The sequence below is a fragment of the Hyalella azteca genome, unplaced genomic scaffold, assembly GCF_000764305.2.
Source record: "Hyalella azteca isolate HAZT.00-mixed unplaced genomic scaffold, Hazt_2.0.2 contig7133, whole genome shotgun sequence".
Lineage (NCBI taxonomy): Eukaryota > Metazoa > Arthropoda > Malacostraca > Amphipoda > Hyalellidae > Hyalella > Hyalella azteca.
In genome coordinates this window covers 45,138-61,732 of record NW_025937263.1, presented here as the reverse complement: position 1 = coordinate 61,732, position 16,595 = coordinate 45,138, and the positions used below count along the sequence as shown (strand labels likewise).

General features: G+C 37.3%; 1 protein-coding gene and 2 non-coding genes across 5 annotated transcripts in view; 2 read left to right on the top strand and 1 right to left on the bottom strand.

The window, feature by feature from the left end:
* Window positions 1-16,595, top strand: part of LOC108679228 (calcium/calmodulin-dependent protein kinase type 1) — a 76,167-nt gene that overhangs the window by 30,434 nt on the left and 29,138 nt on the right. For 2 of the 3 annotated variants that reach the window (XM_018167828.2, XM_047881138.1), the window contains exon 3: window positions 6,329-6,463. In XM_018167828.2, the coding sequence (XP_018023317.1) occupies window positions 6,329-6,463 (135 nt within the window). Of the gene's footprint in view, window positions 1-6,328; window positions 6,464-11,195; window positions 11,271-16,595 lie in introns of all 3 variants that reach the window. The other variant, XM_018167826.2, reaches the window with a different exon arrangement.
* Window positions 925-1,006, bottom strand: Trnal-aag. The gene has a single exon. It is a non-coding gene; the product is annotated as a tRNA-Leu (tRNA).
* Window positions 2,719-2,791, top strand: Trnaa-agc. Its single transcript has one exon. It is a non-coding gene; the product is annotated as a tRNA-Ala (tRNA).

Here is a 16,595-nt window from a genome sequence, read left to right as displayed (position 1 = left end):
CTATAGAAGTTTCTACAAAATACCATTGCACGTACAGAAAATTTTATAGAATTTGCCTGGCCAGAGCAAGGAAACGACCCAAAATGCCCAAAATTTCGAAATTTTGGACTTTGGTTTTTCTGATCCGCCCTTCGATGGGGTGTCCAGAGGTCGTGTCCCAGCCACGTTTTGACGACCCCAAAAATTTTTGGGAGACCAAAATCTCTTAGGGTAAAAAGTTGGCAATATGTCAAAATCCAGAAAAAAGTCGCCACAATTTTTGGGGCAATTTCCCCAAGATGTGTATAAGAGACAGGGATAGTGATGTCTCATGCGTGTGGCATGCAGGGATAGAGTGATGTCTCTGGCGTGTGGCATGCAGGGATAGAGTGATGTCTCATGCGTGTGGCATGCTGGATAGAGTGATGTCTCATGCGTGTGGCATGCTGGGTAGAGTGATGTCTCTGGCGTGTGGCATGCAGGGATAGAGTGATGTCTCTGGCGTGTGGCATGCAGGGATAGAGTGAGGTATCTGGCTTTTGAAATGATGGAAAGAGTAAAGTAGTTTGTCTGAGTCCAAATAATTTCTTAAACCACGGCGTGGATTTCTTACTGCGTATCCTGTGACGGTACCACGCTGAACCAGGCGCTCAGCTTGAATATAATGTACATGTATATGTGCTTGTCTCAGAATAAGCAATAAACATAGCAATCTTTCTGCCTTCTATCTTCAGGCACACAGGATTATGAAATTATTAATTTGGTTCATCATCGTACTAACCGAGAGACTGGATTACCACTACGACATGAAGCTTTCCAAGTAAAGAGCTAATAAAGCAAGGCTCTACAATGCCTCTGCTCACGCTACATGATCGATCTTGGCCAGGTTGTAGGGTGGGTGACCTCAGACCCACGCGCACGTCAAGTGTGCGGGCGCAAAATACTTGGCAGCGGTGGGATTCGAACCCACGCCTCCGAAGAGACTGGTGCCTTAAACCAGCGCCTTAGACCGCTCGGCCACGCTACCTGTGCGCAAGGGGAGAAAAATTCACGCAATATAAATTATTAATCTATTGCACTCATGAATTTGTTATACTGACATTGCATTAACTCAATCCAAATTTAAACTCACGAGTATATGGGAGTTTTACATACCAAAATTATTAGGGTAACGTGGGGCAGCGCGCCCCCCACTTTTTTCAAACTAAATTTTTGATGAAGTTTTAATTGATACGAGATGGTTTTTTGTTTTGTTTAAAGNTCAAAATCTTCATCTATAGTAATGGAAAAAAACTTTATTTAGCGGCAAAAAAATTTTTATCTAGACTAAAACAGTTATTCGCAAAGAACTTAATAACGCAAACACTTAGCAAAACGTAAATCCGTACACTTCATCCCAGTGAAACTGTCGACCGGCGGTAGAGAACACGGATCAATATCTGCCATACTTAGCGAGAAACCCGCTATGGGCCCGTGACCCGCAGTGGGCTCGCTGCCCCATGTTACCCTATCTAATCTTATCTATATCAGTGCCTTGAAGCGCTCGGCCACGGTTACGCTACCTGATTGTAGTAAAAACGTTTACTCCATAGAATTAAGTTAATCTATTGCAATCTTAACTTATTTACCCTGTCACTTGATTTACTCGGTTCTAATTTGAACTTATGGTCATATGATAGATTCACAATTTAACGCAATTATTATATTGAATGTATTGGTGGGATCTCATCAGTGTGGTTGTGAAGGCCGGCTAGTCGGTCAAGGCCTTGCTTAAAAGTTAGTACATTTTCCGGGAAAGTTTCCCTGGTAGATCAAACAATTTCATCCTTCTTCAAATTTTTTTAATTATAATTTATTTAGGGGTTAATTTAGGATTAATTTATTTATTTAGGGCAATAAATTAGCGCGCATGAAGGCGCGTCTTCCGGACGGGTACGTAGTGCTTTTCCGTGAATAATAATTACCGGTTAGTTTTCCGACCTCATGATACTTTTAGGCACATTAAAGTTGATAAAAGACGAGCAGCTTAACACGACGTTGCTCGGATTACTCGTCAACACTACGTTGCTTAACACTCGTTGCTCCACGTGATTTGAGATACCGTACCCGTTTCCAAGTCAAGCTTCCCTCTCGTTACTAATTATTACAGTACATTGGGATCAATTGCTGAATAAAAAATTAGATCAGTACGCACTGCAGTGAGTGACAGAAAGCGCATTTTCTCGTCCGTTCGTCCGTGAAGTCACGGACGGACGGACATGACGCCGTCACGGACGGACATGACGAGCACAATACAGCACCTTTTATTTCATAAACGAGAAAATTCGGTAAAAAAAAGCCTGGTCATTCCAACAATCAGCATTAAAAATGCATTTAGGTCCTGTTTTGATAAAGAGGATAATCTCATTTCAATTTCGTACTCCTACTTCCCTTCCCCCCGGTTAGGCCGAGAATTTCAATGTCTCATGATTCCAACGTTGAATATAAAATCGTTTTCCCGGGCAGTTTTCGGATACGATAAGTATCGTGGATACGGTTTCGAACTATAATTTATAGTATTCACATAATTGTAAAATAGATAGCCTTAAATTAACATCCTGACTTATATTCTTCTGGGCCTAAATATTTGTTCTATCTGGGGCAAATATTCTTCTGGGCCTAAATATTTGTTCTATCTGGGGCAAATATTCTTCTGGGCCTAAATATTTGTTCTATCTGGGGCAGCAGCAATAAATGTGAGGGGCTGTAGCTCAAATGGTAGAGCGCTCGCTTAGCATGCGAGAAGTACGGGGATCGATACCCCGCAGCTCCAATCTTTATAAATATTTGATCCTTTAATTGCGTTTAGTATGCACCTGTTGTATAGAACTGCTTTCCGATATGTAAAGAGAACTGATGACAATCAGAGAACCACTCGCATGTTTCACCGAACTTGCTAGAGATTACGTTTTTGTAGTTAATTACTTATTAAATACTACTAATTATTAAATACATATTGCGATGATCGACAATCCCTTCTATTTCACCATCCCATTATCTCGAATCTCTTTAACAACAAAACTAATTATACTAATAGGAGGAATACCTGTGCAATTTCACATTTCACCTGGAACTCTCATTGGCTCTCGTTTGAAAATATTGACAGAACTTTTTTTGTCGTTCAAATTAAATTTACGAATAGATTTAATAAATAGCAAGTTTCGATTTTGGATTTAACTCTTTGCACTTGAGTGAGGAAAGTGAGGTTACGTCTCATTATTCTTGCTTTATTAATAAATATTCGGGCTCAGCGAAATTCTAAGATCGAATTTCACTTTATCATTTAACTGCGTTGTATTACGACGCAGTTACTGATAACTGCATCTTAAAAGCATATACCTACGATCTTAGTTCGATCTATATACACACTAGAAAATTATAGGAAGCATTGAATACAAAAATTTCGTTGGAATAAGAACATGATTTCCATCAAAATTACGTTATTCAATGTTTTCTGGAATTTGAAAATGAATGTTACACATTTGAAACGTCGTTAATAAAATAAAATAACTTCCTCGAACCTGCGTTTTGATCAACCGTCATCTGAAGAATATTGTTCGATCCTGAAAATCTAAATCATTGAATTCTGTGGTCATTAACCACCCGTGTTTAAACAAGCTTATTCTGCCATCTGATACTAAAATAAGTGTGGCTGCATGCTCATCAAGTCAGCTCATGCCCTATGTTATCATTCCACTTGTTCTGCAACTCCGATCCATGTACACCTCTTGTATCGTTGATACAGAGGCCTGGCCCCTTGCTAATGCTATTCGTATCATAAGGTCTCGTAACTATATGTAGACAGAGTAAGCGTTTGTATATTTTAGACGGAATAAAATATTAAAAAAGAACTTCCTAGCCAATATTGGAACAGAATTGAACAAGTATGTTGCACAGCAACAAACTTAGATCATAGATACCGAACCAGGCATTATTGATGCTCTCTCTGCCAGGAGTATTTGCTAATTGGAAATTCTCGCAGGGATAATTGCAGTTGCTCATGCAACGCATTTTACTTTCCGTCAGCAATGCAGCTCGCTTTTTCAACTCAGTGCTTAACGTTGAGCTCATTATTTATCTGCAGACTATAGGACCTCAAATATCTCTCAGTTGGTTTGTTCATATAACTTTGGTAGAATTATAGATTGATTTCTAGTTTTTAAATGTCTGTACTAAAACTGATGTATGATCTTTGAGAATTGAATGCGATACATTATTTGAGGCCGTAGTTTTTATAAAATATTTCTTTACGTGCGTTATGATACTCTAGCTCCAAAGTAATTTTAATGTTTAATTAGAAAATACCTAATTGAAGAGATAGCCGTCTCCTTTATGAAAGAGCGTTGATGAAACTAGCATGCATGATCGTTGTGCCAGTCTACTTCTTACTAGAGCTCATGACTAGCCTTGCCAGCAGTGCATGGTGTTCCATTACGGTATATGTCTTCCTGCACTACCAGCAGTTGTTGCAGTACATACTGTATATCGTCTGTACATACTGTATTGCAGTTCACACTGTATCGTCTTCATGCTGCAGTGCACAGTTTTTTCCAACTTCCAATGTCAGTTTTTTGTTTATTTTTATCTTCGACTCGTATAATGACTTCGAATATAGCTACGTTAAGTAATCATTTCGTGAATAAACTTGCTCAGCCGTGAGAAATTGCCAAAAACGTATTCTATTTTTTTCCATTCTAATACTTTTCCTTTTTCAAGACGTTTCTTTTAAACTCGTATAATTTATCAGTCCGATTAACCCTCTACCGCCGTAGGTCACTCTCCGGGAACATAACTTTCAACTTGAATTATACGTAAACTATTGAGTGTAGCAACCTGAGGACGTTTGTACGCAACAGAGAACTTTTTAAAGTTGTCGTACGTGACAGCAACCATCAGTGCACGTCATTTTGCGCTCACTAGAACGCATCATTTTTGGGAGGTATGTAGGCTGGTGACAACATTGCTTCGTTTACTACAATGTCACGCGGTAGAGGTTTAATATTGATTATAAAAGTAAATTTATTTGTGACGTGGCGCCGCTGCTCGTCGCTGCCACATTAAAGTTCTTCACCCAATCCCGTTTTATTGTACGTCGCCGACGCCAAGGCCTCTTCAATTTAGGCCTGCACAAAGGATGTTTTTTCGCTTGGGCTATTCCTTAGAAAGTTTTCAACTTTATATTGGATTTGACGAATTGACATTTACTGGTCATATGCGACCTCCTTTGGCGTGTTAAATTGCTTAAATATAGGCAATTTGGGTTTTTTTAAACAGAAATCATTATCTCTTAAATATATCAACTCATACAGTGTAGGTGTTATAGTCACGTATAAACGGTATGAAAAACAATTATTAAAATTTTATTGATGGTAATGGTCATTTCGATTGCTGGCTACTTTTCTGTTAAATAATACATTTTGGACTGAAAAAAAAAAACGAATTCTGCTCACTTCTCATGTCAAGGGATCTCGCCATATCGGGCTACATCACGGAAATTTCAGCACAAAATATTTTATAGCTTTTAGAGTTGATGACATTTTGTGACAACAAAAATTTATGCCAATTAATTCTGAGTGCATCATGTCTTTTCCTTAACATGGTGCATCACATGTTGGGTTGTTTTTCTTCATAATTTTTGTATTACTTGCCAAATCTTGATCTTTGTTCCTTTTCTTTTTCAAAGGCTTATTTTAAGTCCTGATAATTTGAATACAAACTCACATTAAATGACTACGATTATTTGATGAACATGGATTGTAGTGTCTCTCATTTCATGCCTGCAAGTGGAAGATTTCTTTCTATTCAACGTCTTCACAATTTGTAGGAGCATACGTTTATTTCGGTTTGGTTGGTATACTCGGCTTTAATATGAATAAATCATTCAAGGTCATTTTTAAACGTTATCTTCCTCTCTTTGTACTAGCTAACAATTGAAAATTTTGGGGTTGACTGGACCTTAAAAAGTCGAATTGGATTCCTATACTCAACTGGTTATTACTTCCTAAAAACTGGTTAACCGTGCTACTTTTTCTGGCTTAGATTATTCAAAATGTCTTCATTGATGCCAGCGAATCAACCTTTACACACTTTTGAAGTGTCGAAAAATAACAATTTATAACATCCAGGCAAGATATTCACGATTATTAAGTGCAGAACTTTACTCATCTTGGTATTGCACTCTACTTTTCATTAGTCATTAATTAACCTATGTCGAATATTATACATTTATATTTATAACATTATATATATGTTACAGTATTTCTATCAATACGAGATAGCAAAGTAACATAATTTGTATGTCTATGCGCAGAGGGGCGTTCTCGCAGGTGCGGCTGGCTGAGGTGCGTGACGACCCGTCCCGTATGTGCGCTATTAAAATCATCGACAAGAAGGCGCTCAAGGGGAAGGAGGACTCGCTAGACAACGAGATCACCGTGCTCAGGAGGTCAGGCTGTCGTACTCATTTCATGTACCCAACTCATCATACACTCACCCTTCTCTTCTTTTATATCAGAATCTTGACCGTTATGTTTTTATTTAATGAGTATATTTGTGGTTATCTACAATGATGAGTTGTACAAATTGCATTTTTCCGTTGATCAGCGTGAAAAATCTATTATAATCTCTTCTCTAACATCTCCAGATGGTTTACCCTGATTCATACGTTGATCTTTTTATTCATTAATTTTGATCCGAAATTTTTTGAATCAATATTATAAGTTTTAGTTTAATGTGACATTAGATTGTATCTCTAATCGAAATCACCTAAGTAGATTTTAACACGAAATAGTTGTGTACGAACAAACAAATATTGTTTTCTCTCCCGCCCATGAGTCATTCAGGCACGAATCATGTTCGGCAATTCACTACAGAGATTGTTCTACTTTATTTATCTATTATTCTGATTCGTAAACGACTCCTTACAATTGGCACTAAGTTTCTGAAAAAATTAGCATTTCTTAGGGCAGTTCTTCGTTTACCAACGCATTTTGTCAGCCTATCTTAAATCACGAAAAACAATTATAAAAGAGTTAAAGGTGCATGCATGTCCTCCATATGGAGGAGCACTGAAATTTTCTTTTACATACAATATCTTGAAAGTTCAATTAGTGTAAAATTGTTGATATGAATAATTTTATTTTGCTAATATTGTCATTACTGACATTTCAGTGTAAAAATTATCTGTTTATCGTTGCGATCCCCCTTCAATTAATTGAATTTCGCCGGGAATGTTTATGATATTACATTACTCTTCTAGTCTTCGCAATTAGATATGCGGAAGCTGAGGAATTCATTAGCTATTGTTAGATAAAAGTGATGAGGAAATTGTGCCCCAGCTGTTCTATTGTGTGACAATAATTACTGAGGCCCCAGCAATCATTTGATGTGTGTCTTACTAAGGGGCTCACTAAGTTGTTCAATTGTGAGAATAAAAGTATTGTTAAAACATCTATTGTTAATAGACTTGACTATTGAGTCTGTTTGTTATAGATGTAAGCACTTCTTTAATTAGGATTCTTTCTGTGAAGATTATAGTTAGTTATTCATTATAACTTTAGTATGTTTGTAGTCTTATTGTTTACTGTTTTGTCTGTATTGGCGGCGGTAGCGAGGGGTTACTCAATTAGAACTTTTTGCATCGTGATTGTTGTGCCAGTTTCAGTCAAGGTTTGTCTGCAACTCTGATCATAAGGGCTGAAATATATTTTCAAAATTCTAAGCGCTACAATAAATATTGATTTATGGATGTATGTTATTCTTCTAGTGAAAATAAGAAATTTGCCCAAAATAGCTCGTGAACAGGCATTTTCGTCAATTGAAAATTTTTTCTTTACTTACCAAGGATATATGTTTTATAATATTTTTGATTGAGGGAAATCTTGTAATATTATTACGGAGTTATTTAATAGCTAAATGTTCCACTGTCCTGTGAATTATGTTTATAGTCGTTGCCCCTCTACACTGTGAACAAATTGTGCCGTAGGACCTGGATATTATTACGGAAACTGAATTAGCTAGTGTAAATTGTCATAAGCAGCGAGAACTAATCATATTCAGAAATTATATATAGAAACAAAATTATAGTATCCGTGATATTTTGAAGTCCTTTTCATACTGTGCTCTTCCATTATCAGTAAAAGAAACGAAGTACTATTTTTCACTCTGGACAGCATTTAAAATCAGCCCGCATTTGTTCCTATGTCGATTCCCGCAGCCTTTGAACTAGGGTTCCTGGAAAATTCCGCGCTCCTCAAAATTCCTTGTTCAAAATTGCACTCGGGGATCGTTGGCTGCCGTTCGTAATTTTTTCCTCTTGAGTTTGATTGCCATTGCTGGGCTTCCTTTTATGTTCAGTGCTATAGGCTTTGGTTGTGTATAAGGCCGGATGGCTCATTTTGTTGTAGACTTCACTGCCGTAATGTAGAATTGCTTGTATGTCCTAAAAACGTGACATTAATTTTGGAGGATATGTAAAGTAATAATTTATTTGTTTACTATATTGAGATGTTCGATTACTCATGTTTCATTGTATACGCTGCAGTTTCAGCATGAACTAAAGTGCCTAAATGGTGTATGTAGGTTAATGCGTTATAGCTCATGCAAATACTGTATGTGGCAGTGTCGCGTTGCGCCTTTGCTTCCAAAAGCTAAATGTTATAAAGTTGTATAGATGCAGTATTTAAAGGTTGTTTGTCAATTACTATGTCAAGGGTTGTAGTGAAGACGTTTTAAATGCCAGCGATATTATTTATTCATAAAACCGAGATAGGTGTAGAAGAACGGAAAAAATAAACTAGTCTTCAGAATATTTTAAGAAGGCAAAACATTTGTATTTTTATTTTTAAACTTATCAAGTAGTCTAAAGGTAATGAAGTTTTCTCCGGTGGTTCATTTCGCCCTTAACAATAGTATGTCTGAAACATTTTTCTGTGTGAATAACTGTGCTACAAACTTCAAGAAGACCAAGAGCTTCCTTCAACGATCGTCTGATGCCCACTCTGTCGTCCCTCTACCTCATGCCAAGCTCTTCAAAAGTTCTATCACACGCCAGCTTTTTCGCCATCTTCTTTGGAAAGCTTCATTACGTTGAATTTTATACTTAATTCGTCATTTATTTCTCTTCTCTATTTTATTTATTATTATTATCTTGATTGCTAGAAAAAACTTTTTTTCTATATCTTCATTCACCCGTCGCTTGCTTCTTCCCGCTCTTCGTTTCATCTATCTTTACTGTGTATTTGTTATCGCTGAATCAATCCAGGATATTCTTTACAAATTGTAGATTTCTTTCAAAATTCCGTTGAGTAATTAATTTTTGTTATTATATATACGCTGTTTTCTGGATGCAAATTCCTGAAACGGAGAAAACAGAATTTTTCCGCCTTATCCATCCCCTACGCAAATGAAATTTTCTACTTATCCATGGCTGTCGGTTTCGCTTTATTTCCCCATTACTCTTCAATGAGGCGCGGCTAAGACAAATTTACGTCAATTTTCAGCGGCCAGGCCCCCAGTTCAGTCCATGAATAAGTTAAGGACTCCTGAGGGGCGACCCGAGCCCTCGAGTTACCTTCAAGATTCATGCCTCAGCTATTGGCCGCGACCGTTCTTTGCTGGGAACCGTTGCCGTCAATATGCACGGATAGTAATAGCTGGGTCATTTGTACACATGTACACCCGGTCAAAATCCACTCATTTATTCATACACTCGATATGTACACTCAATATGTGCCCCCACTCGATGTGTACCACTCGGGTTTCTGTTAACAATTAGATATAAAAATTTCACACTAATGTTTCCGGGTATTTTATTTTCATATCAGAATTACTGACAACTGCTTTTCAAATGACGACTCTTTTGCGAACAGATTTCAAATGTTGAGAAAATTTGTATACAAATATAAACTATAATTTATAGTAGATCTGTAAACCGGCTGCAAAAATACAATAAAAGATTGAAGGAAATTCCGACAACCAAGTATAAATGTCCCTCTGCTCAATTCAAATGAGTGGATGTAAACGCAAATCTCCCCTCTCGGCCTGTCACTAGCTGGTCGCCTTCCAGTCCTACCCTCACACTTTGAAATTCCTCGACTCTCTGAGCCTCGGACGCTTCCGGGTGTCTTGCTGGTAAAATGAGAGATTAATTATTGTCATTTGCCTGTAATCACCACTTCTCAAATGCTGTTCTCACCACCACCTCTACTTTTTTAAGACACTCCTTCAGATTAGCAAGACATCGTATAGACCAGAACACGTGTTCGGAGATGTCGTTAACCCGAAAATAGAATTCGCGCGAAAACCGACATTTGGATCATCGTTTAGTTGTGTACATGGAAAGGTGATTAGCTACCCATTGATATTTTTTCCTTCACTCTGGCCTGTCTTTCAAGCCTTTTATTAAGTTTTATCCAGGATTCCAAATTAATTTTCTAAGTTTCCCCTTCCATTCTCTTTTATTTCGTCGGTCTCCTTTTCATATTTGTAATTTCTAGCAATGTTATTGGTTTTATGACAATTATCTTGGTTTTATGCTACTTATAAATATTATTCATATTATAGTTTGTTATTTTTTATATTTGATTACTAATTCGTATTTTTACTCCTGATATGATGTTTTTCGCCTTTCATTTAATCACACTCACAAATAGAATTCCATCTCCATGTTATAGTCTTTTATTAACAAGTTATTTTCAGAACACATGCCTTGAGTTTTGCTTTTTCATGTGATGACTTCACCTATGACCCCGCACGCGAAAGTCTTTTCCCCGCGAAAAGTCGTAAGAGAACTTATACCGTTGATAATTTCGCTTCAAAAAGCCGCTTAGAGATTCTACATCAATCCAAGAATTCGCTTTTAACCTTTTTAACTTTACCTTTTAATCAAATACATATTTAAATGCGATTCGCCCTGCCTCACTAGTGCGAGTAAGTATTGTTCAGGCAGGAGACGAACAAGTCTTGTTCTTCAAATTGATTCATCAAATATCCCAGTAATATAATTTCCACAAAATAATTGCTCACTCTCTTCTAACTTCAATAGGCTTAATACCTTTTAATAACCATTATGGGATGAAGACTGTCACGTGCACTCATTCATCACTCATTTTCATCACTGCCAACCTACATTCAATGGAGTATTCATCCATGACCGGTATCCCTGCTACGCACCACAGGCTTGTGCATCCCAACATTGTTCGTCTCCTGGACACCTACCAGACCAAGGATCAGGTCTTCCTGGTCATCGAACTGTGAGTTGATCGTGTCGTGGGCTCTGTGATCTATAATTTATGCGGTGCAATGACCTTTCACATGTATCATGATATATAATCCGTGTCCAATTGGAAGTCTTCACATGATTATTGCTGGCCTCCCTGATAATACTCCTAGCAACCCCGACCGGCCGCCGAATGGGTTTCCAACTGTGACTAAAATATTAATATTCGTTTTGTAGGCCAGATAATCGATATACTTTCTTGTGTATATATACGGTGCCAAATGTCATTATTAACGATGTTTCTGCGTTGCATTCTGCCTCTGATGCGCCGTTTATAACGTCCAAGCATTCCGCGTTAGCCAACTTAAATCTTACGAGCGTTTGAGGCCGAATACTAATGCAAAGATGAATTCGTTTTCTCTAAAGGTGATCTGTTCAAAGTTCTGTATAAGATTTCATTATTGTTAACTCACTAGTATCACTGTTATGTTCAGTGATTTATATTTCGTTATTGTCGACGCGCTAGTATAACGGTTATGTGCAGTGATTTATATTCCGTTTTCAATATGAAGGCGTAAGGCGCTCTCAAAGTCAACCTTATCATATAAACATACGGCCGATATAATGTTTGCATTGCGTAAACGACGCCCGGTGTCAGTGTGAACGCGTCGTCAGGCCGCTTACGTTCTCAAGACAAAAGTTTTCCTCTGATACGTGCAAATAATTCGAATGGATGCCCACTATATTTTATGATATTTACGTATGTGGAGCAGCACAGAAATTGACCGTTCTAATGATACAAAATAAAGTTCTTCGAAAGATCCGTTTTCCTTATAAAATAAATTCTATTAGTTGAACACAATTCTCTTTGAACGCAAGCGGCCTGTAATGCTTCGAGTTTGTTTTAAATAGTGTTGATTTGTGTGCATTAATTCTGCCATTGACGCTCCTGACATTTTTTGATGCGACTTGATTGACACGTCTGACGTTTTGTGATGTGACATGATTGACATTTCTGTTTTATGTGATGCGGTGATCAGTTATTTCACCATGCCCTCGAAGCCTCACCCTGAAAAATCCTCGTTACTGTAGCTTGTGTTAGAAGCGCGTGTTTAATATTCATCGAACGAATTTTCAGGGTCCTAAAATTTATTAGTGTCGAGCTTCTTGCACTATGACGAAGTTCTGAAGTGTGGTATTTTCTTAAATACTTTGAGTAACATGAACCAAGGGACTCGGGTTACCTATATTGTCCTTATTGGATATCCTGAACACACGATGTTCAGGATATCCAATGGCCTGTATTCTTATGTAAATTGTGGCAATTTGGCCGTAACACTCGATAAAACGTTAACATACTTTCAAAAAATACTTGCGTTTTTATCAAAGCATACATTGTGCCTTATCAAATTTAGTTACAAAGGATATTGCTACTGAATTTCTCCTGTTCATACTTTGGTACCTGCGAGTTTGTAAATTTCTAGTGCATTTCAAACATTTTTAGGTCGTTATTTTACAATTAATATAATAATATTTTATTGCGGAAGGCTGACTACGAATAACTGCGCAGTCTTAGAATTTTTTTTAAACTTTTGGTGATCTTTCATGACCCGTTTTGGTGTGAAAAAAATGTGGACAAAAAGTTGCATCACCTCCATATTGTGAGCATTTATAATGTATATTTTATTCTAGCTAGTGTAAATAAATTTGGCGCTAGTCTTTGAGAAAGTTCAATCGAAAATCTATTGTTAATAAATGCTCGTCTGTAATGTTTGAATCAGTTTTCGATCGTCCTTTGCTAACGTAATCTTAACCTTTTCATTATGGATACATACTCGCGAAATCCAAACCACATAATTTTGAACTCACAATGGGTTTGATTTCCTGATGTCACATACTCAGAAAAATTAATGGGACGAATTGTTCAAATAGTGACGCACTTTCTGTGCTGAGCATTGACTCGCTCTTTTGCCGGGCTAAATTGTGTTAGGATGACACACATTATAGGGCTCAAGCGCATCGTGATCTGGACAAATATCACTTGTTTCTCTGAGTGTAATATCGAATAGCTGCACCAATTTGAATAACCGAGGCAATCGAGAGCTCTTGCATGCGTAATTTTACAGTCCCCTGAATTTTGTTGAATTTACAGACCTGGCTTCATCATTTACTGTTTTCTTGTCAATCTTCTTGTTCTTTAAAATTAATAGTTAATTTGTAGATTTGAATTAACGGTCATGGCGTATGGTCTTTGAGTGGCGAGTCAAAATGACGGTATTTTAACTATAACATTCAACGTGTCCACAGTGCGTTCTGTCCTGTCTATTTTAATTATCGTTCGAAGCTAGACAATAAAATGCAGTTTCTTGACTATACGTTCGAAATAATTTTTAAGTAAGGAGCTCTCGATCGTACTAACCAGTAGACAATAAAGAATTAACATGTTCTTCATTCATGTCGTATAATATGTAACTGACTATTGACGCAAGAGACAGCTCATGTTAGTTAATTATTGGACCATATTGCCTCTGAGCTGGATTTATGATTGATCGGCCGAACAATACAATTTATAGTCGTTTTTAGTATTGAAAAGCATATTATTGATTAGCCTAGTCAGGAATTAAATATTTTCATATCGTTTTTAGACCTGACTATTTTCTGATATGAGGTAAAATATAAACTAATTAATTGCTGTAGTTTTGTTCTGTACAACCAACGGCCGCGCGTTGGGATGGAATAAGTCACCCATGCATCGTTTCTGTTCACAAGTTCTAACATTCATTCGATTGTGTATACAAATTCAGCCATGCAGGATTGACTACAAATTGTAAAATACGGAGAGTGTGAAGCTGTAATCAAGTAGCCACACGTCCGATGCAGTAACATAAGCGTGCTTGAGGTCAGTGGCAGTCGAGGTTTTGATACGAGGTTCTTCAATATAGACGATAATTTCCGTACAAATAAATAACCTAGAACATATAAGTTCTTTAATGTTTGAAACTAATTCCATTTGAATGTATTGCTATCAAAAAAGTACACTCCTGCCTTTGGCAATGCGCGTAGCCCAATGAGTTTGATCTTCGAGCGAAACCTATAGACCGTTATCGGCGAAATTACAGCCGTGGCCGTCCGTGGTACGTCTATATAACAACACAACTGTGACGGCCACTGTTAGTTTTGACTACAATCAGGTAGAATTATGTGTGGAGTTTCCCAACGCCTACTGCAGGCTTTTGATCACATTCCATGCCCCTTTTTCGTTGGTCAAAATGCACTGGATTTTCGACTGAAACTATTGTTTCGCTGACTTACGACTCCGACTTCCTTAGGTTCGTGATTTATTAATAAAAAATACAATAATAATAATTCCTTAGGTCTGTGATTTAATAATAAAAATACATGAATAATGATAAAAATGTAATTAATTAAACATGGATTTGAAACTGCTGACTTGACAATAATTTATTGGACGACTGGACGTGGACTGCAGTGTAAACTTGAGTTTGTTTTGATATATTGCTGATTAAAATGGACCTGCTGCCGTAGACAAGTATAATTTGTGCCCCCTTAATTGGTCACGTACTCTCACTGACGCGCCCGCCTCTGATAAAGCGTTTGCTGTCATTTTTGTTCGAAAAATGAGAGAAAATCTCTTCGCCCCTAGATTGACGTCACGTGCGGCTCTCCAAACTCTGTGAGCAGCGTCGATAAACTAAATTAAATCTTACCGGTGAGGATGGTCTTCATTTTTTACTCTCGATTTATGAAGTTTTATTTTCTTCATGAGAATCTATCAATTGTATACTTGGCCTGCGTGCTAATTACTGCTTGCTCATGATTGAAGAGTTTAATAGAGTATTTATAAGGGTCAAATATGCGTTGAGAAATTGCGCATGGGGGATCGCGAAGGATATATACTCTAGATCGTTTTCGCGTAAATGTTACATTTGGTATTTCCGATATTTCCGTACAAGAAACCCGCTGATTACATTAATAAAATTAGTGCTTCAATCAGTGTTTTTTATTGACTTATAGTATATAGAATGCTGGTGATGAATTACTGAAAATGTAAACGCTTTTTCGCCCTGAATAATTTCATACTTTCTAACAACAATCTACCTCTAACTAATGTTCTTTAATTTAAATTATCGGAACTAAACCACATTGTCTGAAGAAAACCCTTCCCACCCGAGAACTATGCAATACTGAACCTCTATGGTCGGCCTTCCCTTATTTCCAAATTTATAATAACGGTAATACGTTTGCAAGTCATTGGAGCACGAAGCCTCTCTGAACGACCGTTGATAGGCTGATATTGACGCGACGATGAGTGCTGATGGCAATGTGGCCAAGTTCGTCAGTTTGCTCAAGGGTCGCGCTCTGTAGGTCTTGTAAACAGCGCTCGGGCGGCACCTCATGAACCTAGCCACACTCCGCACTCTCTTCCGTGTCCACTAGCTGTTCTAGAGGCTCGAGGGTGTGATATTTGTTGTCCTAGTAAGGCTCTTACAGAGGAAAAAGCGCTCGACCTTCGACCTAGTGTAATTTTTAGTCTTATTTCTATTTTAAAAAGTTGCTCTTCGTTTGTGAGAATATTTGGTAGTTGTTCGCGTCAGATGATTTCGATATAAAGAGTCTTGATCTGTTTTCGCCAACTAAGAGGGTTTAATATAATTCGACCTTGTATTAAAATTGCGTAGTGTTGCTCGTTTTCATTATCGTTAATAATCAGTTTTCATCAGAAATTGATATGTCGGAAATTCTTTCGAGAAAAATGTTCACGTATTTCATTTCCATCGAGAACTTTTTTAGAGTAAGCCTTTTACTTTTCATTGTATCAACATTTAATATTAATCTCTTGTATCATATTGTCGTGAAGGGATTACGGGTTGCCATGTATTGACTTATAAGTTTCTTGGTTTATAATCTTTCACTGTAATATAATGTTCCTGAAAGCACGAACTATGAGATGAAAAGTTATCCGAGATTCTCCACCTTTTCATCACAACGAAAGCATTTTAGTTATCAAGTCGCCACGTCAGATCAAGGTTAAATAATGAAAGAGATCAACTCTCACGATTGAGCTCATAAAATTTGCAGTAAAAGTCACCTGTCGCTCGATAAAATGTCTCTCGTTTGAAAAATTTCTGTTTCTCATTAAATCATCGCTGATGTGAATTGCTGCCGGGATCGCGTCAGCATCAAGTCTTTAAATGCTTGCCGTTAAATGAAAATCTAAACCCAAAATTTTGAGCCTTCTAAATTTTGATTTAGTCGCAAAATTTAAAACATTCTCAATGTCGAAATCCTTTAGTCTTGTACATTGTGATCCGGCGAAATCTAACGCAATTAATATCCG